At 38.6% G+C, this 26021-nt stretch overlaps 1 protein-coding gene across 3 annotated transcripts in view; it reads left to right on the top strand.

Moving 5' to 3' along the window:
- khdrbs2 (KH domain containing, RNA binding, signal transduction associated 2) overlaps positions 1-18623 on the top strand; it is a 68262-nt gene extending 49639 nt beyond the window's left edge. The window contains exons 7-13 of one of the 3 annotated variants that reach the window (XM_025897797.1): positions 5056-5138; positions 5809-5867; positions 9523-9619; positions 12122-12172; positions 14732-14820; positions 15911-15978; positions 17904-18623. In XM_025897797.1, coding sequence (XP_025753582.1) covers positions 5056-5138; positions 5809-5867; positions 9523-9617 — 237 coding nt within the window. In that variant the 3' untranslated portion in view covers positions 9618-9619; positions 12122-12172; positions 14732-14820; positions 15911-15978; positions 17904-18623. Of the gene's footprint in view, positions 1-5055; positions 5139-5808; positions 5868-9522; positions 11730-12121; positions 12173-14726; positions 14821-15910; positions 15979-17903 lie in introns of all 3 variants that reach the window. The other 2 variants (XM_003441132.5, XM_013268985.3) reach the window with 2 other exon arrangements.
- The last annotated feature ends 7398 nt before the right edge of the window (positions 18624-26021 follow it).

Raw genomic sequence — 26021 nt, 5'->3', positions numbered from 1 at the left:
TAGCCAATGGTATGCTGAAATGAAGTTAAGTTCCTTATTGCTACATTACTACTGTTAATATAGGACATTTTAACGACATCAGCTGGTTAACAGAACATGCTAATGTTTAGTGGTGGCATCCATTGATTAATTCAATATAATTTTCACTGTATTATTTTGTTTTTCATGTGAACAGATAAAAAGAAACTGCTCTTAAATCAATTGCTTCTTCTAGAGGTTTTAGAGGATCCACAGCAACAAACACAAAGACTTAGATTTTGTAAATTATAGTAAGATACAAAGTCTTGAGTTAACCTTCAGTTATTTGCATTTTGCTAGAAAAATGGGAAATAGGTGAAGCAAGTTACTGAAATGTACAAAACACACATGGAAACACACTATATAAGGCAAGAATAGAGTTTGTACAACTAATGAGCTTGAAAGTCAATATTTGGTATCACCACCTTTGTTCTTCAACGCAGCCTGAAGGATGGCTTTCTTGTCATTTCTTTAAGTGGTCTTCAGGAATAGTTCTTTGGCTTCAGGTCTTGAAGGACGTTCAAAGCTCATCTTTGGATGTTAGATGCCTTATGTTCCGTTATCTGGCAAGATGATCCCACACCGCTTCAGTAATGTTGCGGTCCGGGCTCTGGGGAGGCCAGTCCATGACTGATAGTTTCATTGTGTGTTTTTCTACAGGTATACTTTTTTGCACTGGCTTTGTATGCAGGGAAAAGGAGACAAATGCAGACTAGAATAAACTAAAAAAAAAAAAGCAACCTTTATTTGGTGGTTTACTGAAGTCCATGAGCATAATTGAAAATCAGCAAAATTCAAAATCAAAGACAGAAGGGAACAAACACGAGGGAACAAATACTGGGATGACAAACAGGAAAGATAAACAGCCACTCTGACAAACAACTGAATGAGAGACTGAAGCTATACATACGCATGAGGTAATTAGGGAGAATGGAAACGTCAACAACAACAAAACTAAGCTAAAACTAATTATGAAAATGCTAAAGGAAGTAAAACTAGACACCATAGAAAAGACCAACAGCTATCAAAATAAAACAGGAAGTAAGACTCAACTAAACAGGGGAAACAGATGAACTTGAACAAGGAAAAAGACAAACACATAAACAAGACTGATAGAGGGACAGAAAGGGAACAGAGGGAAACTAACCGAAAACAAACGCCACAAAATCATCAGCAACTAAAAACTAACAAGAACTAAGGACTGAACATATAAAGGAATCCCACTGGAATCCCAACTTTAAGCAGCAAAACAAAGATGAAAAGAACTCACAAAGAAGCCAAAAATAAATCCTACTCAAAACACAACAGTGAACTCACAAAAACTCAAACCCCCTTGGTCCAGGACCCAGGGACCATGACAATGAATACTCGCCTTCTGGTGAGCTGAGCACGCACACATCTATCTTGTAAACAAGTAGCCTCAACAGTAAATTGGGCTGTGGGATGTTCAGATGAATTCCCCCTCTGTATCATTTATTGATTTTATATTTCTCTTTTTTTTATCAGTAACAGTGACACAAGGCTTTTTATCCTTAAAATAAATATACTGCAAGTTTGCCACGACTTTACGTTGCAGCAATGACGGAAGTCTTTTTAAATTATTATTTCACAGCTGACTGAAAATAATCCCCTCTTATAGTTGTGGTCCAGTGTGAAGATTTTTTTTTTTTTCGTGTGGGATTGCTAACAAAATGGTTAATTACTTAGATATGCACATCTCTGACTCTCTGCCTTTGTGAGGAAAGACTCATGCAGGAAAAAAGAGAAGTATAGGATCCCCAGAACAACTTAATCCCTGACATAATCCCTAACTTTAATTTAGTCAAATTCGTGTTCACACAAATAAAGCCACACAGGAACCAGAGGACTTTGAATCAGCATTTCCCGACAGGAGATGGAGAGTGTGTACTAGTGCTTTGAATGTAATTTCTTTAGTATAGCTGTACTTGATGTCCTTCACGCTGATAGCTATGCTTTTGTGACAGAGAGCATTACCAGAAGCAGCCACACCTAATACAAGAAGCAATTACTCCATTACATAGACTGTATATGTTCTTTTATTACAGGCAGACTTGGAGGAATATTGAGCTATGAAGCTCCCGTCCGCCATCAACCAGTTTCACTGAACCTTTCAACACATTTTATTCTGCTGATTTAAAATCCATTCAGCCTTTAAAAGGAACTGAACACTTGCATGTATCATAGTAAAGCTTGATTCGAAATAGCAAGCTTGGAAAGGATTAGAAGAGATTAGATCATGATGAAAAAGAAGCGTAAGCACTTTAAACTCCACTAAACCTCTTTAAATGAGCATGATCCAACAATTACAAAAAGAGACAATACCTTAGTCTACTGTTCTGCACACTCCTTGGCCTTACTCCAGTTTCAGGTTATGCTGTTTACATGAACCTTTGGTCTGCTGGGTCTGATTATCCCTGCCGTCATGAATAAACCATTCAGCAGAATAGTGTGCTTTCTTCAGGCGGATCGTTAAACATAAAGGTGTTAGTTTGGTTTCAGAAGTGGGAAGTGATCCGCAGCTCCCCAAAAGGTGAACGCTATTTCAGATTTCACTTTAACAAATAAAATATGACATCGCTTCTTTTTATAAATCATAATCAACTTAAAAGCATCATTTTCTATCGACCAGACTGACGCGATTAACAATAAACAGTCGATGCAGGTCCCTCGTGAATATTGACTGACATTATGTTCTTGAGGGGATTAGAGGGGGTGTTAGAAATAAAATAATTGTGTGAGGCTGATATCTGCAGCAGCTATTACAGTTCCTGGAATTAAAGAAAGTGAAGATATTCTCCATTGTGGACCAGTCAGTATACCGTGACTCATTGCTTTTGTTTTGTTCCTCATGCTTTAATTCAACCATATAAACAAGTAGCGATCGAAATCACACAGATGCCAACATCATATGATTGCCAAATGGTTGAGGGGGCACTGGGGAGCAGAAAGGCATGGGTTCCATACTTAGGAGCACTATGTGCTTCATGTCATTATTTTATGAGTTTCTGTAGCTGTGTCTCAATGCAAGAAAAGCAATAAATAAATAAAATCTAGTCAAACACAGAATGATAAATAGTGACTTGTTTTTACCAGAAAGAAACACTGAAAAGTTGTTCCAATAGCTTGGTGTTATGCTCCATGGGCACCTGGAAAGTGTTCGATAAAGGGATTTTTCTGAAAATCTATTAAAAATCCTTGCAGTAATATATTAGAAGACATAAATCCTTACGTTTTTCCCCAATTCTGTTTGCTGATGATAGATGACGTGAAATCAGGATGCTCGTGGTGTCTGGGAAAGACAAGCCAGACTTGCAGAATCTGCCACCTGATGCACTCTGGCATCTCCTGCAATTCAGCGCTCTGTTGCCCACACCAAATCAGCTCCAGTTCTCCTCTGTGTTTTTCAGCTTTTGGGAACAAACTTGTGAAGCAGCACCAGATGTTTAGCAGTTTTATAATAGTTTAATAATAAAACACAGAATTAAATAGTCAAGATATTCAAGAAATAGTCTTATGTACTTTATTTAGCTACCTTCTCCAAAACATTTGTAAGCATCAGTCAGAATTTCTGCACTGACATGCACATGTTTCCACCAAATTTTATATATTTTATGCAGGAAGTGACATACGCAATGCTTCTAAACCACGCTCCTCATGCTTCACAATAAATAATGCCCCGTCTTTAAGGGCACAGCATCTTATCTTTCAGTGATGTTCACTTCCAGCTTATAACTATAAATGAAAAATAATCATTTTTGAAAGTCAGAGGAGGTTGAATCTATTTCTGACCTTTGTTGGTTCCACACAGATCTAAAAATCTCCTCCAGAAAGTTTCTCAAGGAGCAAAACCCAGGGAAAAGGTCCACTATGCCATCATATCAGTTCCTAACATTTCATTCCCCAGAGTGCACAGTAGCAATTAAAACCCATCCCAATGAGTGTTTTTTTGGTCAAGTCCTCTCTTTTCAGAGCTGGGTTTTGGCAGCTTGATAACTGTGTTCTGTTTAAAGAGATTTGAGTCATAAGTCAAAAGAAACTAAAAGTGAAGTATTAGAAAGTGATAGCCTTCACAGTGGGAAAGAACTGATGATACTAATATGACAAAACACTTAAGGAATATGTTCACATGTCACTGTAATGGATGAAATATTAGAGGATTTAATGACTGAAACCTGTTAACCAGGCTTTCTGAGCTTCTCTCTTCTGAATGTTAATTCTTATTTGAACTGATCCAAAAACAGGGTCCCTGCATAAATAAGCTGAGAAGAATCCTCTGTAGAAGTAAACAGGCACAAACTGGATTAACACACCATCTGAGGCACAACTAGAGGATCTGTAATAGGAGTCATTTTCTACGTGCAGACTCTGACAAGTAATACATACATTTTTTTTAAAGAAAATTAATAAATTAGTGATATAAATGTAAAATGCTAACCCGATATGTCAAATGTTTTTCTCACAGAGTGATATTTTGTTTAAGGTCAGTGTGTTAAAGTGTTTTTTTTTTTATCTTTATCAGAAATATACAAATAAGACTACAATTAATTGGTATTTTACCTTCCATATATCTGCACAATTGAGTTATATATATACATTAAGTGGTTTCTAATACTTACAGGTTGTTGGCAAAATATCTAACTTTAGGGCTCGTCTGTGGGCTGCATGCTGTTTAGCCACTTGTATTGTTATCAAACACGAGTGTAAAGCTCCTGGCTGTATTTTGTGCTTATTTTCTGAATAGCTACTTATCAATAGTGCAGATCCATATTGCAGCTTGAGACTCAGAAGGTGTCCAATAAGCTCTACCAGTGAGACATGTTCCCTGCGAACCTTAATCAATAATCCCTGTTGGACATTAATTTTTCTGTTTCCTCTCCCATTACCGTCTCACTGTAATATAGTTTGCCCATGGAACTAACTATTGATTATTTTTATATTATTTATCTCCAACCAGTTAGACTGGATAGAGATGTGGAGACAAGTCAATGTTAATGCTTACCGCGTGTTCCCTCGCAGGCCTACGACGACGGATACGGTGGAGAGTATGATGATGAGAGTTATGAAGCCTATGAAGATAACTACAGCAATCAGTCAAAGAGGTAACGTTAACGCACACACAGCAGGAAAGGCTTTTTCAACTTTTCTCAGTTACCATCCATCTGTTGTTACAATACAGCATGTTTAAGGTCCACTGTGACCAGCTGGGCCATCACAGGTGTACATTAGAGCAAGAAATCCCCAAACCAACAATGACTTGATCCTAACAGCAAAGCTACAGTATGTGTGTATACTAAAGCCTGATAAAACTGTGCCAGAGACGTCTGTTGTCTGTTAAAAACACATCAGTGAGCAACTTGAGCAACATGGGCACAGTAGTTAATCCCACATACACCATCATGCTGCTGTAAATATTTAGTGATGCACTAAATCCGCAGCTGAGTCCCCAACAAATGGAGTAAAATTTGTTAAAATTTGCCCAGCTTTTCTAGGAATAACTTAGCCCTTCTGTGGTTGAAGATATGTTTATGACCGCTTTTTAAAGATCTGTTTCTTCATTAAGAACTAATAGATAAGGGCTGAGTGACACAGACAGTGGAGAGGACTACTGAGAGATTTTGTAAAAAGTGTTTTGGTCTTGTTGATAATAGAACTGTAGTCCTTTTTTTCCCCAAAGAAATCACATTTATTCCTTATTTGACAAAAAAGAAAAGTCGTCTGCAGCTTATTATTTTTTTCTTTGACCCGTGTTTTTGCTTCATCTCCTTTCAGCATTTCAGACTATTATGAATATGGGCAGGGAACCAGTGATGAATCCTACAACAACTATGGTAAGTAGAGCTTATTTTATACTGACAAGAACAGAAATGAGTCACCGTCTTTTTCATGTATCCTCACTTTTCAGTACTAATACTCACTATAAATTGTTGAATCCAGCTAAAATGCAACACAACCCCATTATTAAAATGAGAAAATGGGTTGATTATTTGATTAGTCAATTCATAAAAATGATTTGGCAGCTGGATGGCTGATTAAAGCTTTTTTCACCTTGCACTGTGCTCTGCAGTTCCAGCTTCTCATCTGTAAGAATGTGCCGATTTTCTTTAATCCTGATTTTCTTTGGTTTGTACATCGACTGTTTACTGCATCCAGGTCTGAAATCTCAAGTTGTTACAGCTTATAGAAGCAGAATATTTTTCCAATCATATGGTTAAAGGTAATAAAATACACCATTTAATATGTAATGCTTCAAGGTCATAGGTCGAAGATCAGGGTCATTCGGGAAATTAGGAAAAAACTTTACTTTCCACTGGAACATCTCAAAAATTTAAAACAATGTTTTCTTGATTGGGGGACATTAACACTTTCTTTGTCTGAGCTCTTTAAAACATTGTGTTTTTTTAAATAAAACATTTTATGAATACACAGTGACACAAAAGGATTAATATTCTACACTACATTTCTATATTAGCAATGCTGACATCAGCACAAGTGATCTGTGAAAACATTATTCAGGATTTCAATATTACCAATACCGACATTAGCATTAAACATAAATGTTTTAGTATAGCCTTTGCCCTTTGGGGGGAGTTGTGCTGTCTGATTGCTCTTGTTTAATAAGACATGATGCATATTTATGTTAATTACACTCTCTTTTAGACTCAAATAGATGATAAACCAGAGTATGCTTCAGGGCTTGGCTAACTTTTCACTGAAAAATTGCTACTATAAAAGGATTCAGTGTCCATTGTTTTTCAGCCAGCTCTCATGTCTGTTATCAAAAAACTACGATGGCGACATCAGAATACAAAACCACAGAAAACCACAACTATAATCTACAGATGTGATCAGAAGGGCTGGATGGCACAGACAGTGTTCGTGGGCGTTTGTTTCATGGTAATTTTGGCTCTTTGTGACTTCTTCAAACTTTTCTTTTTCCAGGGTGGAATGATTATACAGCATACATCTTTAATTTAGTTTAAAAAGAAAGAATTGGGTCCAAAGGTTTGAATTTATTTAGGATTTTCTGTAATCCACACAGGATCAAAAGAGTACATACAGACTCAAATGCAAACCATACCCCCACTGATTTTTGGCTACCTGTCCCTTAATAAGTTATACCTCAAACAGGTGCTTTTGGTAGCCATTTGGTAGCTCTTCTGGCATAATTGTGGCTGGATTTTTGACCACTCTTCTTAACAGAATTGTGATAAAGTTCTTTTGAATTGGCTGGTTTCCTGGCATTGAGCCGGCTTTTAAGCATAGTCTAGAAATTTTTTTAGGGTTAAGGTTGGAGCTTTGGAAAGTCCATTCAGTAAGCTTTATGTTGGCCTAATTTATCCATTCCAGAATCAGTTAGGTGTGTTTTTATGATTATTCGACTCTTTCACAATTCAACTGCCTAGCTGTTGATCTGAGATAATAATTTGTAGCTAGAGGAGGTAGTTCTAATACTTCTTTGCATCCTCCTTGTCATGTACCAGTACCAGTGGCAGCAAAACAGGCAGACTATGATGTTACTGCCACCATGCTTGAAAGTTCAACTTTACTCCTCTAAACATACCACCTGTCATTTTGACCAAATAACTCGATCTTTGTCTTGTCTAAAGATATAACTTCTCCAGACAGCATTTGGCTTGTTGATGTGGGTGCCACGGACAATTTCCAGTTGATTTAGGTTGCTAGATTGATTGATCCTGAACCTTGTTCTTTTCATTTGAGAGTAACAGTTGGGATTTTCTTTCAGAGGCTGGTAAAGTAGTGACACACCCTAATTGTAAACACTTACACATCCAAATTACATACAATTGCTTGAACTGATGATCTTGGTTTTGAGAGATCTTTCCAACTTGTGTAAATTGTAGAACCTTGAGCACCACTTATTAAAAGATTTAAGTAAGTGTATGTATATAGTTGAGCCTGTAATATTGACTTTGTGTGGATTATAGAAAATCTACACAGTCAAAAATAAATTCAAACTTGTGAACACGAGTCTTTCTTTTATAAAGTTATTAAAACAGTTTGCTGTACAATTATTACACCTTAGATAAAGAGACGTTCAAAGAATTCAGTAAAAGCCCAAAATGACCATGACAGTCATGCCCATGATGAGTGTATACAAGCTTCTGACCACTACTGTAGTATTTTGATATCGATATAAAGTGAACACTTTTGGGGGGGTTTCACCGTTTTTCACATAAAAACGAATACATTTTGGTTCTTCAGATTTTTTTGTGTGTTTGTTTTTTATAGTGAAAATAATTGAAGCATTACTTAAAATGAAGATAATGATCAGATGCAGCCCTAAAGTAGTGGTATCATATTATTAGATGATATCTAGCATCAGTGATTTTCTGTGACTTAATTTCTGTCAGCACCATCTGTCATTCTGTAATGTATTTATAGTAGAAGATAGTAGAATTTTAAAAAAAAACACGTTCTCAAAAATCCTTTGATTTGATTTAAAGTAAATCCTGCAACAAAAAAGTGTTGTGTTGACCACACTTTCCTGGCTGACACTGCTGCTGCACTGCTATACAAAAAAATGTTTTCACAGCCGAGAAAGAAAAAGAAAACTGTGTGGTTTCGGCCCACTTGCAATCATCTTCACCCAGGGAGCCACTTCTGTGTGCATCACATTCCTCCTACCTTCCTGGCTCCTCGCTGCATTTGGCCAGAGGAGTAAATGTGCCAGTGGAAGCTCATGGGGCTAACCAGTGCCTGTTGCAGAGGTGGACTGTTTTGCCTTTTGGGTATGTGCCTTCAAAGGCTTATTCCAGAAAGCTGTTACTATCGGCTGACTAACCTTTGCTGTGCCCAAAAACAAACTCGCAAAAAAAAAGAAAAGAAAAAACCCGCCAGTTTTCAATTTCCAAATCAGCACCTGCTCCAAACTTTATAAAGGAGTCTCTGGATTTCAACTGAAAAACATTAAGAAACATCTAAAACTGCTATTTAAATAAAATTGCGTAAATCACCAGAAGTCGAGTTACAACCTTGTCACATGACAACGGCGATAAGCCGGATGCCACAGCAGGTTTGCGGGCTCATTCATTTTCAGCACAATGAGTTGTGCACTGGGGTGTTGAGGTCAGACCAAACCTAAACCAACGGGGCAATGATTTGATTTTCTGCTTCATAAACACTTTCTTATTTGGGAGCGGTGCATTGTGCCTCGCAGCAGAGGTGGGCATCTTTATGTAATTTGGCTCTAAGGAAGGAGCTGCTGACAGTCGAATCTCAGTGTTGGTCCGTCAGAGGGCAAAGAGCTCATGAAATTAATTTTGTGTGAAGAGAAGCCCCCGTAGTACCTGGGATATAATTTGCTTGCTTAAATTTTCTTGTCTTTGGTAAAATAGATTTAGGAGAGGATAGAGAAGAGAGACAGTTTGCCTTTGTGACAGGACGTTTCCGTTGTGAATGCAGCAGCTTTCTGCAATGCGTTTTTAACTCTTTTTTCCCCCGTTTGTTTGCTTTAATCTGCAGAGGAGGAGTGGGCAACCACCCGAGCCAGTCTCAAAGCCCCTGTTTTACGGCTGACGCGAGGAGGCTACAGAAAACATCCTTATGGCAGATACTAAAGGTGGTCCAGACCTCCAATTCTCAGCTATTTATATCTATTTTTTAAATCCATTATAAATGTTGTAACAGTTATTTTATTTTGGCCCATCTCCTTCAGAAAGTAAAAAGAAAATCCCCACCCCCATAAAGCACATAAAGCCACAATTATTGCAGTATACTGATGTTTGAGCCTTTTTTTAACAAAAGAGACACTTAACAGTTCTCATCCATATGCAGGAAGGTTGTTCTTGGCTGTTTAAATGCCCTTCATTCCACCTCCCTCTGCCCTAAAACATTAATCTGCAGATTTATTCTTGTCGGATTTGCGTGACTAGTTGGTTTCCATTTAGTGTCTTTAATGTAGTGATTACTAAGGTTTAATAGCCAACCCCTGCTCACTGTGTTAAAGCAGGCAATCATAGAGCCATAATTTGACTTAGAGAGACTATCAAAACTCTGCTGCGTCTCTCTACTTGCTTTAATTGCTAAGGAGAGTTCGCTGCCCCACATAACAGAGGCATTTTCGGGGTGTTGCGAAACATCCAGCGATGCCATGTCCGTTTTTATCCACCGTGACACGCTACTAGACGTGGAAAACAAGCAAAACTTCTTCTCATTTTAGTTGTGCCTGTTCTTCAAATACGAGTTTGTCTAGGGGGAAATTACTTTTGCCCTTTTATGCGAGTATTTTTTTTTTAAGTTATTCAAACCCCATTGGCACTTTTTTTCCTAATTTGGAAAACGGCCCACAAAATCCAGCTTAGCTCTTTGTCAGTGAGCCAAAATGACTTTACAGGCAGGATGAGTCTTTAACCAGCCACAGCTACAGAGAAAATGTGTTTACTTTAAATCTGAAAAAGTCTTTTTTTGGAAACTTCAACCTTTCTCCAGAGTTCACTGATTGGTGGCAGCTGTGTCTGGTTTAAATAGCGTATTTCAAAAATTACTTCATGGAGAGATTCAAACTGATTTCTTCAAGGCAATTTTTTCCACTTTTTTGATTATTTGGTTTAGTAAAAATAAAACTTTTGCTTTTCTCTCACTTTATCTGAACAGAGCTAATCTGAAACTGTGATTTGATTTGCAAAAACTATAACTAACCAACAGCAAGTTTAAACACTCCCCTGAACACAAATAACATTAAATGCACCAAATGGAAACCTATCCTTGAAGAAGAGTTGAAGACCTGAGTGCAGAGTGTCTAAATGACCTGAAAGTTTCTTCTAAAAAATGTTTAATGTTGAGATATCAGGCAAAATTACCCTAGGCCATGTTGTGACTTTAAATGATACAAAATGATGTGAGATCGTGATCGTGCAAAACACAGTTTTGGTTGAAAGCAATGTACAGTGTGTAATTTCTAATGCGTGCTTTGTTCTGTGTGTAATCTGTATTTGTACATAAGGCATTTAATAAAAACAGCATAAACCTCCAACACAGTGTGTAAGACTTTCTAAATAGCAGCCTGTGAAGCTTTAAATTCCTATTTTTCTGCAGTTTGTTAACGCGATACGTGACGCAATCCAAGCTTCTTGTTTCTAAAACCTAACATCTGCTTGCAGGTAACGGCTAACTCGTTTCATAAAGAAAACCCACCAACCTGTCCCAAATGAATCATTTGTAAAACACCGTATGTTACTGCTCAATCATCCTTGAATATCTGATCACTTTCTTAAGAAACTAATAAATTTCTGTTCTTAATTCATTCTCTGAAGTTTTACATCATTAAACAGACACTGATTGACTCTGAGAATGATATGGCGTTTAAAGAGGTAAGAAGTCCTCATATATTATCATAATAATGCCTTAAAAATGCTCAGCTTTTGGAGCTTAAAGAAAAGCATGTGGGCAGTACGGGATCTAGATGCTGGTATTTACCTTCTGATTGAATGTCATTGCTGAGGGGGGAAAACAACAACACCCTCAGCAGCTCATCAATGTCTCTGCTAACGCCTTTCTGCATTCCTGTCATTTAACCTGAGAAACCTGCTCTGTAACTTTCCGTTCTTTAAATATCGAAGCTGAGATCTATTTAGCAATTTGAATTCTCTTTTGTGATTAGTACACCTGAAGCCTGACTCTCATTAAGAGTGTAGATCACGGGACTCAAAGGAAGACTAAACACTAAGCAGGTAACCCTAATGATAATCCTAATCTAACCTCCACTTAAAAAAAAGTAAACCTGCCCGTTTTAACCCCAAATAAATGCACTGTTGAATTAAAATCCCTTCCCATGTCTAACTAGATCCACAAGGAATTCAGCTGTTATAAAAGAGAGAATAAATTTTAATAAAAAGACACTAAAATATTGTTCGGCAAACTAAACACCACATCGGTGGTATAAAAGCAATTCTAATAAAATGTCACTTTTATAAAACCTTGAATTGGTTTACTTTTTTCACAGTGATGGAATGTAACAAGTGTTGTGTGTACATATTGCATGCATGCATTCTATACTTGTTAACTAGTGATGATGCATAGGACCGGTTCATTCTTTATAACGCTGATTTGTTCTTCTCCGTAGATAAGGAAACACACTGCGGTGTGTTTTGGTCAAAGAGGAGAGGAATAACAGGTGAGTGGAGACACTGTCACAACCTCAGTTGCAGAAATAATCAGTGATTCACACTTTTAACATGTAAATGAGGCATAATTGAGAGAGGATTAGAAAGTTTCCTTACTGGATTCCTTTTGCCCATTCAGCAAAAACTCTAAATGCTTACTTGAAATCATAGGTGACACATTAAAACCACCTGAAAACTAATTTATGTTGATTAAGAGCAATATTTTCTTGCGGCCGGCTGTGTCACACTTGAGGGATTGAAATATAATTTCCATCTCGTGGCATATTCTGATAGATTCGCTATTAATGCTCGTTTACATTAGCTGTAAGTGTGAGAGCTTTCACAGGTCTGACAGCTCATTAAAAACACAATAAAGCACAGACATGCAATTAAAATAATGGAAACAAAAGACGTATAGGAAGCAGAATCTAACTAAAACTGCAATATAATTAGAAATAATTAATCATCTGATTAGAGGAATGGTAGAGTACTGACTGTATGAGATTGGCTCGGTGTGAAGTATTTGCGCTGTGCAAGGCGAGATGTTAAGATCAATTGTATGTGCAGAAATGAGGGGAGAGGTTTTGGAGTTGCAGAAAGCAACGTGTGTGTTCTTGCCAAGATTATATACTGTCAGTCTTGCGTGCTTTTGTCTCAGCTGGACCCGTTATTGCACATTTCCTTTCTGCTGTTCATTAATGCTCTTATTGTATCTCTGTGTGCATTTTTCACTTCAGTTTTTGTTTTATTACTCTGCAAATACAGTTCCGCTTAATCCCTATGGTCAGATACCTGCTGACTTATTCATAACTCGTCCACTTCTATTGACTTGGGTGCGTTTTGTAACACTCGTGCATGTCATGCATAACAAGATATATGCACCTAGTGAGATGTAGCATCAGTAGTTGTTTATATTAGTGCCGAATCGTTGGAGAATTTTCACCTCTCACACTACAATCATTTTTGATTATGCATTTCCACAATAATACACACACATACTATTAGAGCTGTAGCATTTACTAATTATTAACAATGCTTTATATAAGACCTTCATCACAACAGTTGCACATACTGCTATGAAAGTCATTCATTCATCCATCCATCCAAGGGCAAAAGTCCCCAGTGGGAAAAAATACTGCTTTTAATCAAGGACAAAAACAGTTTCTATTAGTCTCTAATTCTTTTTATTATTATCATTATCATTATTAGTATTATTATACTTATTATACTATTATTATTATACTTATTATACCCAACCACTTTATTACGTACACCTTTTCAACTTTGCATTTAGGTATTTAAGCATGGTCAAGAACCTGCTGAACACAAGCATGTCGAGGGTTTACAGAGAATGGTCCGGTAAATAGGGCAGCACGGTGGCACGGTGGTTAGCACTGTTGCCGCACAGCAAGAAGGTCCTGAGTTCAATTCCACCATCAGGCCGGGGTCTTTCTGTGTGGAGTTTGCATGTTCTCCCCGTGTTTGCGTGGGTTCCCTCCGGGTACTCCGGCTTCCTCCCACCATCCAAAGACATGCAGCTTGCGGGGATAGGTTAATTGGATAATCCAAATTGCCACTAGGTGTAAATGTGCGAGTGAATGTGAGTGTGAATGGTTGTCTGTCCCTGTATGTTAGCCCTGCGACAGACTGGCGACCTGTCCAGGGCGTACCCCGCCTCTCGCCCTATGACAGCTGGGATAGGCCCCAGCGCCCCCAGTGACCCTGAAAAGGATAAGCGGAAGCGAATGGATGGATGGTCCGGTAAATAGAAAATATCCAATGAGCAGCACGTCTCTGGGCGAAAATGCTCAGAGCTGATAGAAAGACAGGAGTAACTTAAATAACCAAGTAACCAAGGTTTGCAGAAGAGCATCTCTTATTTTTCAACACGTCAAACTTCGAAGCAGATGTGCTACAACAGCAGAAGACCACACTGGGTTGCTCGCCTGTCAGCAAAAACAGGAAACTGAGGCTACAGTTCACTCAAAACTGGACAGTAAAAAATGGTGAGACATCGCCAAGTCTCGATTTGTGCTGTAAATTCCAGATGGTAGGGTCAGAATTTGGTGTAAACATGAATGGATCCAGTTACCTTGTACCATAGGAAATGGTATGGAGAATAGTTTCTTGGCACACTTTGGGGACTTTAGTGCCAACTGGGCATTATTTACACATCACAGCCTACCGGAGTATTGTTGCTGATCCCTTTATGACCACAGTGTACCCATCATCTGATGTGGCATGTCACAGAGCTCAAACTGGTTTCTTGAACATGTCAATCAGTTCATTGTACCCACAATGCTCCCACATTTACTACATGTCAAAACAATAGAGCACCTTTGGGATGAGGTGGAATATGAGGTTTGTGGATGTGCATCTTAACATTGTGGACATAACCTATAGACGGGGATAAGGACTGCTTTTGAGGAACCCTCTTCAAGAAGCCATTCAAACATATCTCACACTACCACACTGACATTGTCCTACATTTCTAACAAAAGTCATGTACTGTAAAATTAAGACACAATCATAATTGTTGCATTGTCATTGTTTACTCCTCTCCAGAGCAGAAGGAATTGAAAACGGCTCCTACAGACCTGAAGATTACACTTTGCCACCAAACAAGTTCAGGTCCTTCACTGGCCGGGGAAGTAGCTAGGTAGGTATGCAGCGTCGTCCTCCATAAATCACATGACAAAACAGCTCTATAATGCCTCCCTAAGCAATAAGGTGAAAATGATTACTTGGGGAACATATATAAAGAATGTTTGTGTCAACATAATGCAATATTCACAAGATGTCGTCAATTTGTACGTCACCAGTGGCGTTGTCACACAGGATATTTTCCAAGGTTATTTTCACAGTATAATATTGTAGGCTAGCAGTGAGCCGCAGCACTGTGCGTCTTATTAAATGAGCCCACAGAAAACAGCATTTTCATTGAAAACATTTCAGCGATACTGCAGTTAATTAAAAGGATTACGCGTGATTGTTCGGTTTTTCTTTGAACAAGTGCAGAGGTTACATGACTGCTAGGAATAAATTAAAGATTAAATAGCTGAAGTTTGATTTTTATATTTGCAATATGAATCATAAATAGTTTCAGTGGCACTTTTCCTCTTAAAACTAGCTCTGCTGTTTATCTGCACCTATGAGTTGGAAGTAATCATTGCTGCTGGAAACTCTGTGCATCTCAGTGATGTTCATGCCCCCTTTGCCAGAAGCGCTCTCGGATCCATTTTCATAACAAGCCTGCCGCCAGCTCAAGACCAGCCAAGAGATGAAATCCCAAAGCCTGCTATGGATGTTGATGTATTTCTTAAAATGAATGCCGCTAATAAAACTGCTCCCACACTGAGATTACAAAGGGGATTTTTTTTTTTAAATGAGTCATTATTCATTGTGACTTTTTTTTTTTCTTTGCACAAAGAATGAAACTCATGAAGACTTTGCAGTTGTCTTTGCATCTCCTCAGATGCCATTAGTCCATGCACGTATCCATGGTGATTCTTGTACATTGCGCAGACCTTGGCTGCAGCCTCAGGCACTATAAAAACCAGCAGCTGTTTTTTTTTTCTCTCTTTTTTTTTATAGTTTGCCAAGTTTTTCACCTTTGGCAAAAATGTTTATGCAGCCTCAATACTCCTAATAGAATACACAAAAGCCAAATCAGTAAAGATTCTCTTGGATTTGCATCTCTGCTGATGAAAAAGTAAAGATCATTTCTTCCCTCTGTTTGTTGTACACAGAAATAAGTTTGGACTCGGAGAGAAGGGATGATGCAACATGATGGAAAGAGATTACAGATCACAAATAGGTAAGGAGATACTGGTAACTATGATCATTTACTTTGCTCTTTGCTCTTTTTTTAACCTTTTCGTTCATATTTATTCATTGACAGGTGATCTGATTTGTATTTAAAAGAATATTCTCAAACTTTGGCAAATCTTTCTCCAGTTTTGCAGGTATAGCAGGAAATTTTTCTTAACACAAACTTTTTTTACATTTTAGACACTCATCTTATTAGTTGTGCTATGATTTCATATTTCAAAGCAGTTTAACACAGGTAAAGCAGGTTAGCAAACATTTCTGTGAGGAATAATCAGATCATCAAGTGATTGTTTTGATATTTCTTCTTTATTATAGTTACTGTTGGCCTTTGTAGTTGTTTATAACAAACGAGGCAGCGCTGTTAAAATCTGGCATCATTAACGATGGCCAAAACACTCTAAAAGTAAAATACTCACTGCAATGAAGCCGTTTAACACAAGTAACCTGAAAGCAGGTCTGTGAGAAAGTGAAGTTATAAACCAACTGACATTAGCACTTTTTTTTAGCTTACCTAAGCACAAAAAGAGGAATTTTGTCCAGCCAAGAAATATTCTTGATGCATAAAACCTGCTATAACCATTATGGATTTGTATGGTTTTTGTGCAGATTAAGCCAATTAACTGATTAACTGCAGACAAAACCAGACTGGCTGTTCTGTCCTGTGTCCCGTCTTTATTGGACGCAGCTTCATATTTGTATGATATTGTATTTATTTCTTATACAGAAGGTAAGTTTGTTTTCTGTAAGTTTAAATAATATCATTCCCAAGTGGTGTACACTCTGGAAGCATCATCACTGACTTGGTAATCAGACAGGAAAATAAGTATAAATATAAATGATAGAAAATAGTCCTTGCACAGCTTGAAGTTATATCAACACATTCTGCAGTCATGTAATGATACCATCTGCTTATGGGTTCAGACTGGCTGTGAGAGAGACGGAGACATTCACAGACATGCAACATGCTGCAGGCTAGTCGCTAATTCTGTAAAGCAGCTGTGCGAGCAAACGATGGCTTCACACTCTTTATTGACAGCTCTCGTGCTCACTTTCTTATTTTCTCAAGTAATTGCACCTATTTGTTTTTAACAAGACAATAAAAAGCTTATTTGAAAAGGTCTAGGTGAGAGCGAAGAGGTCTATCTCTTTCCATATCCATCTCAAGGACGAGCTGATTGTCTCTGGCTAAAAGCTGCGTCTCTATACAAAACATCACCCAGGATGTCAGGCGCGTGTTGACAGATTATAACTGGGGGATTCATAAAGAGACAGCCAGTGGATGGAGGCGAATTACTGCACTGCATTTGATGCACATCCAGCCAAAATGTCAGACTCGGGGCTCAAAGGCTCCCCGCATAAACAAATAAACAGCTACACACCAAGGACACAAGTGTCATCTGTCATACAAATCAGAATCCACTCACACAACACAACTACATGTTAGTCGCATGAATAGCTCCATTCATTGATGTATAGAAAGAAAAGAATCATTTGACGTTTTGGGAAACATTCATTCATATTTCAGAGTCTGATAAAGAGGGTCCATGCCACACAGGCAGAAAATGGTTAACTTAGTCTATTTCTTCATTAATTCTGCAAGCTATCTATATATCTATCTATGTAAATCAATCTACTAGTGAGCTTCAGAAGACCTTTCCTCTCTGATTTTCAGCTTGATTGACTAGGATTGACTGGGAAAATCCAGTTTTTATTCTAGGCTTCATAATTAGAGTAGCAGCACAACCGTAGTGTCAATCTTCTCATCCAATTCTTGCCAAGAAAGCAAGAATATTTCAAAAAAAGCAAACCTGTAAAATTTTATCAACTATTCACTTTTATCTGTTTTTTTGTTTGTTTTTTTCCAGAATTCAGTACACAAGTCCATTTATCTCTGCTGTATTTGTGTTACAGGTTGCTGTGCACTAAGAAGACAGCAGGTCACACTCCTGGAGGACAATATACTTTTTTTATGTTTTTATGTGTGCTTGGGCTCTTAGACTACATGTGTATTATATATACAGACTTTTATTTATTTATTTAGTTTTGACCTGTAAAAATCTCCTCAGGTTAGAAAATTTAGATTCCTGTTTTTGGAGCTGAAAAGTCGCATTCATTTATTTTTGATATTTGAAATGCACTTTTGGCGTAATGTCACTTCTGTTCAGTATTCTTTTATTTTGTTGGGCGCTGTGGCCTAAAGTAAAAAAAAATATATATTTTTAAAAAAATCTCAACACGACTGCACCTTATTTTATTTAAAGGTGCTGTCATTTGGTGGCTGTTGTCATTACCAACCTGAGTGCACCCTGTGTCTGTTCCCAGCTCTCTAATAAATGCTTCAGTTAGGGCTGCCAACACGAACATGTTAGTTCATTAAATAAGTCGAGCCCACTGCTGGCGTTCTGGCCAAGTGTCAAAGCTACTTTACGGGCCCAACCCGTCACTGCCTCCACAATACACTCCAGCAGCCAGTCACAGCTCACCTCTTGTCATTTTCAAAGTGGTAGTCATAATGAATGGTGCTGTCTGCAGCTCTACATATGGTTCACGGTGATTAACGCTTGAGATTGATAGAAGCAATACAGGCTCCCTACAATTCAAATAAATGTTCACGACTGTCTTCTTTCTGGATTTGTGTGTTCGTATTTGATTTACAAAACAATAAATCGATTGCCTCATAAACCAGTCGCACCACACCTTCTCACACTGCGTCCAAGTCAAACAGCTCGCAGGTTTAACGACTCAAATTTGATGCAGGTGTTCGTCTTTGTGTTATCTTTTCGGGTGGAAAGGGGTGTTGTGAATCCGCTCAAATGAACAGCAGACTTGTTTCGTCAAAATATCCACCACCACCCCCATTCTGACATTTGTTTAATTCATTTGCTCCATGACATAGACTCCACAGAGTCAGTCAGACAGCACGGCATTTATCTTCCTAAAAAAAATCACTTGATCTAAATATTGGAAACACAAAGACACCAAAGTGGGTCAGGATCTAGGCGAGTACCCAGAAATGTTCAATGATGCAAAACAGAGCATGGTGATAATTCTCACACGCACAGCATTTCCTCTATCCAAGAACGGGTACCTGAGCAAACTCCGCTTTGTTTAGACAGCTGGTTTGATGAGCCAGAATAGAAAATGAGGGCTTATAATCACCAGAGTCTAAAAGGGCCTCCTCACCAGCGTAGTGCTTGTGATGAAATGGTGTGCAGAGTCAGAGCCCTGGATGTGTTTTGATCATTTTCATGATGTTTCTCTGGCCTTGCGATAGCAGGGTGGGATCCAGGTGACAGTAGGTGTGTGCTACTGTAAGACGACTACCATAGCTGATCTTAGCTTCCTTCTTGCACCAAAGCCCGCCCCCTTAGCTCATTAGAGCCGCAGTAATTTTAGAAAGATGATGAGCTTTGACATATTATGTTGCACTATGCACATGGATCAACTAAGGAAGAAGTGAACTGAACTGTTCTTCCACAGCTTCATAAATATAGTGCAGGCTGAATTCACCGCAGTGTATATTGAATAATAAAGGCTTCTATTATAAAAGGAATAAAGCAACACAAGAAGTGCCTCTAAAAAAATTAATTTTCTAAGTAAGTTTAGGATCCCAGTCGGAATTTGCTCGAGTCACTTTCTATTAAAAATAAAACCAGTTCTCACTGAATAATGTCTTAAAGCAAACACTGATGTCTGCATCTGTTCCCAGTGAGAGTGTTTTTAATGCATAATGTAGACAGCTGTAAGCTTCTGCATACATCTCCTGTTTAAGATCACAAATAGATATGTAAAAATATCTAATATTTCCTTGGCAACTGAGCTGCTGCAGACCACAAACACATATAGTGGATAAACGGGATAAATTGTGCCTGAATATGGCGTGTGGTCTAATGATGGCAGGTGATTCATATCTTGTGTCTTTTACTAGAAACAGACATCCTTTGTGTGTAACATCCAGTCTGAATTAGTGCAGTTTTAGTGCTAATACAGATGGATATTTCCTGTCATCCTGTATTAAAAAGGCAGTGCTTTGATTCTGCCCTGCGAGCTTGTGTAAATATGTGATATTTCTCCTTTCCACTTATCTGAAAGGGAGCTTCAGGTTAACCCTCAGCTGTTGCTTATTATCCAGATCTTCTGTATTCTTTTCCATCTCATTCACTGCTGCTTGTTACAGCATGAATATATAACCATTAGATATTCTTTTATACATGCTGTAGATTTTATTGGAGTTTTTCTCATTTAAGGTGGGCTATTCTAGGCTTAAAAACCCAAAAGTCCAATTAGCTGACAGACTACTCAAGATTGTAAAAAATGAAGCCACAGCAGGTATCTGTTTTTTTTCTCCCAGCTCTTTAATATTGCGCATACACCCATGGGTAACAATGCCTGTTGGATAAATGCTTCCAACAGGCAACACTGTAATGTAGCTGTCAGGATTCAGAGTCACAGATGTCCCCAATGAAACCTTTTTGTTTTGCCTTCATTGTGTTTTCTTTCGCAGCTTTGGAAATAACACACAGTTGTTCATTTTGATCTGGATGGCAAAAGTAAACAACAACTATTGCTCGGAGGGCAAGGTGATTCATGTAGCCCACACAAAAACAGCCAACAATTGATTCAGCCGTTGATGCAGTCAAAGTCATGTTTGAGTCTTTTTGTCCCTGGGTGTTTTAATGGAGAGCACATGACAAGTCTGCACTTCCTACAGGGAACTCTTTACAGCCAAACAAGGAAAATTAGATGTGCCACATCTCAGGAAAAGGCGTTCAGTGATGGCTTCAGCTAATGCTAAAAGTTTATATGCCTCAACACTGAGCTGACATTCAGTGTGTTCAGTTCATAATCACTCCGAACTAAATGTTGCATATTAAATCACCTACATAACCTAAACATAACCTATATACACACATATTCTGTTAGCACGTCTCCAACGTGGAGAAAATGTGGTAAAAGATGATCAATTATGTAACTTATCGAATCAAAAAATAATAATGTTGCTAGTTAAAATGCAGGGTACAAAAGCCAGCCAGTTGTTAAAATAACAATTTCTGTGCTAATAGAATTTATTCATACATTTCTCTTTCCCTTGCCTCATTTTGCTTTTTAGTGATCCCGCTTAATTTGCTCTTGGCAAAAAGTTGATTCTAATTTCCTATAGGAAATTAGAATATGCACATATGCATATATAGAGCAAAGCCTGGGAGCTCTTTATGGGGGTTCAGGTCATACTGGGTTACTGCCATAGAAGGTTCAGACAAGCTGAAGGCCATTATGAAAGGAAGGCTAAAGTAACACCTTCATGCCACACCATAGTGATGCAGTAAGTTGTGGCACAGGAGCCCCGATCAAGTTCTGAGTGTATAAATGAATTTGGAAATTTCTGTATCGTGTAGCATTTATTTTTGATTGATCTCTCTGAGTTTCATGAGCTATAAGCCAGATCAAGGCTGGAATCACTTTATGTCATTTTTTTTCTCTGACACTGATAGCAAATTCAGGAAAAAGTCTAAAGCTTTATACACTCACCGATATCACTTTATTAGGTGCGCCTGTTCAAATACTTGTTAACACAAATTTCTAAACAGCCAATTACATCATAGCAGCTCAATGCATTTATGCGTGCAGACACGTTCACAATGACCTGATGAACTGGCATAGTTGTTGTTGGCAGATGGACTGGTCTGAGTATTTTAGAAAGTTCTGATCTACTGGGGTTTTTCCAAATAGCCATCTCTAGGGTTTAGAGAGAGTGGTCTGAAAAGGAGAAAATATCCACTGAGCAGCAGTTCTATGCGTGAAAATGCCTTGCCAATGCTAGAGATCAGAGGGTAACGGTCAGACTGATTCAAGCTGATAGCAAGGCAACATTAAATAACCACTTTTGCAACCAAGGTATGCAGAAGAGCATCTCTGAACTCACCAAACCATGAAAGCACATGGGCTACAGCAGCAGCAGGCCACTGTGGGTGATACTCATGTCAGCCAAGAACAGGAAACCGAGGCTACAATTTGCAAAACTGGACAACAGAAGATTGGAAAAACATTGACTATTAAGCCTATTGACTACTGAGTCTCGATTTCTACTATGACATTCAGATTGCAGGGTCAAAATTTGGTGTAAACAACATGAAAGCTCTTACTATCAGCGTCTTTTAAAAGCCACAACCTACCTGAGAATTGTTGCTGACCGTGTTCATCCCTTTATCACCACAGCATACCTATCATCTGATGGCTGCCTCCAGCAGGATAACACACCATGTCACAAAGCTCAGGTATTCTCAAACTGGTTCCTAGAGCATTGCAGTGATTTCACTGGGCTGAAATGCCCTCCACAGTCATCAGATCTTAATCCAACAGGGCACCTTTGGGATTCATTTAATGAATGTGCCTCTGACATATTTGCAGCACTTATGTGATGCTTTCATGTCAGCATGGACTCAAAAGTCTCTCATGAATGTTTCCTGCACCTTGTTGAAAGAATTAAGGCAGCTCTGACAGCAAATATAGTACATACACCCACCAGTCACTAACAATGCGATATTTTTTAATTGTCTGTTAACTAGGCTTACTTTGGCCTTCATGTAACCAAAGGTTAATTTTAATATAATCACTGACAGAAACAACAGTCCCAAGTCACAGTTAAGGCATTACTGAATTATCCCTTCACTGCAGCATTTCTTTACTAAAATGCCCTGAGGGTTGCTGCAGCAAGCTGATGAAATCGATTACAAGCTTACATTGACTTCACCTTATCAGCGAGGCAACCCTAGGGGAAGTATTAGCACTTTGTCTCAGTGAATGTTTTTCACATCATTTTCAGGATCGAAGAAAAGCCAACTATACGGGAACTGCACACAGAGCCTCTCTGGCATTTTGAATTAACATTTCTCTCAGTTTTTCTCCACAGACTTACTTTTCAACTATGATGTGTGAATGGCAAGGAAATGTTAACAGGCCTTTAACAGAAAATACTTCTCGGCGTGAATGCAAGCACTTGACGGACTACTTTAAAAGCTCAATTCTGTAGGTTTTGTGCCTGATTTGATTGTCATGTACACATTTTCATGTATAAAGCTAAGGATGACATAGATTCTATTGCTGGTGAAAAATATGAGTCATTAGTCAGTGTGTGTTTGGTGTTGGCATTATGCTGTAGGGTCACACTGATGTAATTCAGGAGAAGAAAAAAGGTATCTTTTTGTAGCTCTCTCTGAAGTTGCTGGCACACATGTGAGGTCTTGACCAGCTAAGACATCAAACTACAGACAATTATGGGGCCTGGGAAAACTGCAGTTCTCTATAGCGAGTGCTGCTTCAGACCCTGTGAAGATGAAACATGCATGTGAGTAGTGCAAAAAAAAAATCCCACCTCCCCGAGGGGTGCCGAGGCTATGAACTACAAGAAGGAGATTAACCAATGCAGCTGCGGGAGAGAGAGAGAGAGAGGTGAGCTCCTGCACCCCACCCCCGCTCTGGCTGAGATTATTTCAAAACTGATTTATTTTTTAATAAATGTTCAACGGCAGGTGTGATTTAATGGAGCAAATAATTTGTGTCAACTTTCGTGGCCCAAAGGATGGTTTGTTCTCTGAGTGATAAATGCAGCGCTTTTGAGAGAATAAAAACAAACTTACCAATTTAAGAATATGCCGATGTTTCACTTTATGGCATTCATTTTCTTTTTATAACTAACTACGTTTGAGAAGACAGTAAAGACCATTCCTCTGTTATCTCATTTGCCAAAATGTGCCTGACAACAGTTTACAGAGATGAGCGAAGTGAAGCGGTTAAACCTGCCTTCAGGAACTTATAAAGGGATACATCGTGTAAGGTCTTCATCTTAAAGCAGGCTTCAGATTTGAATTGAACGGCTGAGAAACAATACATTTTGAAAGTGTTTTTATCTTACTGTAACACCCCCTTAAGGAGGTTATCCGCAGTAAAAATAAAGGAGCAAAAAAAATTCTTTTGTATCATTCAATCTCAAGGGGGCAATCTGGTGGATTGGTGAGATCTGGCTCCTCAATTTATCAACGTCAAAGAGACAATCCAGGAGATTGCTCCCAACTCTTTTTCCCCCCCTCACACTGCCCATCTTTCAGTTTCTTATCTACTGTCTGTTCAGACCGCTAACTCAGTGTCAGTTCACGAAGCATCAACAAGCTCCAGCTCTCCGTCTCCACCAACATCCCCCTGCAGGGAAAAGGGATGGGCACAGAGCTGGTTGATTGTCAGTGTCATTATGTCGCCCCAACATCTTACAGTCTCCACTTCCACAATTCCCTCCATTAACAAGGGGGTTTGCTTCCCATTTCCCCTTTGATGTGTCACACTCTGCTGCAGATTTGGTTTTAATATGTGTGACAGAATCCACTTAACTGGTAGTAGGAAGACGTGAGGGGGCTTCTTCTTTTTTTTCCTGTGGAGAAACAGCAGCCACTCAATACAGACATCACATTTAAATTCAAGTGTGAGTTTCTGAGAATTAATTTAAACCAAAATCAATTATAGATGAGTTATCACCAGATATTTGCAGTAGGCCGCAAATGCATTTAAAAAAAAAGTTTGTGTTTTTACTTAAAGGAATAGTTTGATTTTGAGAAACACTCTAATTAGCTTTCTATTAGATAAGAAGCCATTTATTTTTACAAAAAAGTATTTTTATTACTCCCTCTTGTGATGATATCATATTTTACTTATCAAGTCACTGATGCGGTCTGAGAGAAAGCAAAGCGAGTTTGAAAATTTAAAGGTGCTCAAACTCATACTGTGATTATTTCTACAGTCGTGTGTTTATAATAATCCAAGCAGAACATGCACCCAAGCAAAACGAAGGAAAGCATTGTAAACAAAGATCTAAGTCATTTTCAAGTCAAATATGGATGCACAATATGATCTCATTAAATCCAACCTTCAAAGCTCAAATAACTCAGGGGAAAAATAACTAGAGAAAGAAAGAGGGAGAGAGAAGAAAATGTAAATGTACGCTCAGTTAAGCAAACTTTGTAGAGTTTGGGGGCGGAAATAGATGGTCAGTGTTTACGAAGCTGTTTGATCCAGAACAATACGAATACGCGTAAAGCCAAGTCGCATGCGTGCTGCTGCTGATTAAAACATTCCTGCAGGAGCGAAGGGGATGTTTAGAGCAACTAACGCACCACTTTCACGGGTTTTGTCCAACACGAAGCGACAACGTGGCTGCAGGTAAGGCTTACAAGGAGCGCGGAGTTTGCGAGCGAAGTTAATCACATGAGAAGAGACTCACACATCTGTCAGGTTAATGAGACAGCACCCGCAGGAATAGTGACGCATTTACATACAGCTGCAGGTGGTTTTGTGTCCAGTTTTGCAATCAAGAGTTTTGTCACGTCTCCTGGCTAATTTAGTGTTTGGGAACGATCTCGATGGGAAATATATTGTTTCTTAAATTATCATTTAGAGCCCAACATCACACTCTACATCACTGCGAGAATTGCCGGGATTCACAAGAATGAGAGAAAATGCTGATGGGAGTGTAACTGATGCTTCCATCTGGTGTTACAATCAATACCAAGCAGTGACACCAAGAGACGGTAACGGACACTCTTGGTTCTCTACATTTAGATCAGTGGAACGATGCCAACAGGTGCACACAGACACGTAGTGTGTAACACCTACAAATGTGACAAAAAAAAATCAAAACAAAATAAAATGTATTTTTTAACTAGTCGTTGTAGAATGTGCCATGGTGGGATAATTAAAAGAATCCACTATAAACACTGGTTTAGGATTATTTTCCAGTTCAATTATTGTATTTTGTGTGTTTGTGTGTGAAATATAAGCCACACCCATGTGTGAGTGGGGATTCCACTCTATTCCAGCTGAGCACTGGGAGTAGTTGATGGGAGTAGTTGATTGGTGTGGATTTGGGCACTTCTCTATAAATGGGAGAGAAAGGCAGAAACAGGAAGGAAGTATGTTGTAGGACACAGCTAAAGCTGGTGAGAGAAAAGGGCATTTTAAAGGACAATAGTTTTAACCGGGCCT

This window comes from Oreochromis niloticus, linkage group LG13 (assembly GCF_001858045.2).
Source record: "Oreochromis niloticus isolate F11D_XX linkage group LG13, O_niloticus_UMD_NMBU, whole genome shotgun sequence".
Taxonomy (NCBI): Eukaryota; Metazoa; Chordata; class Actinopteri; order Cichliformes; family Cichlidae; genus Oreochromis; species Oreochromis niloticus.
The sequence above is the reverse complement of the archived record's forward strand: the minus strand, read 5'-3'. Positions and strand labels throughout refer to the sequence as shown.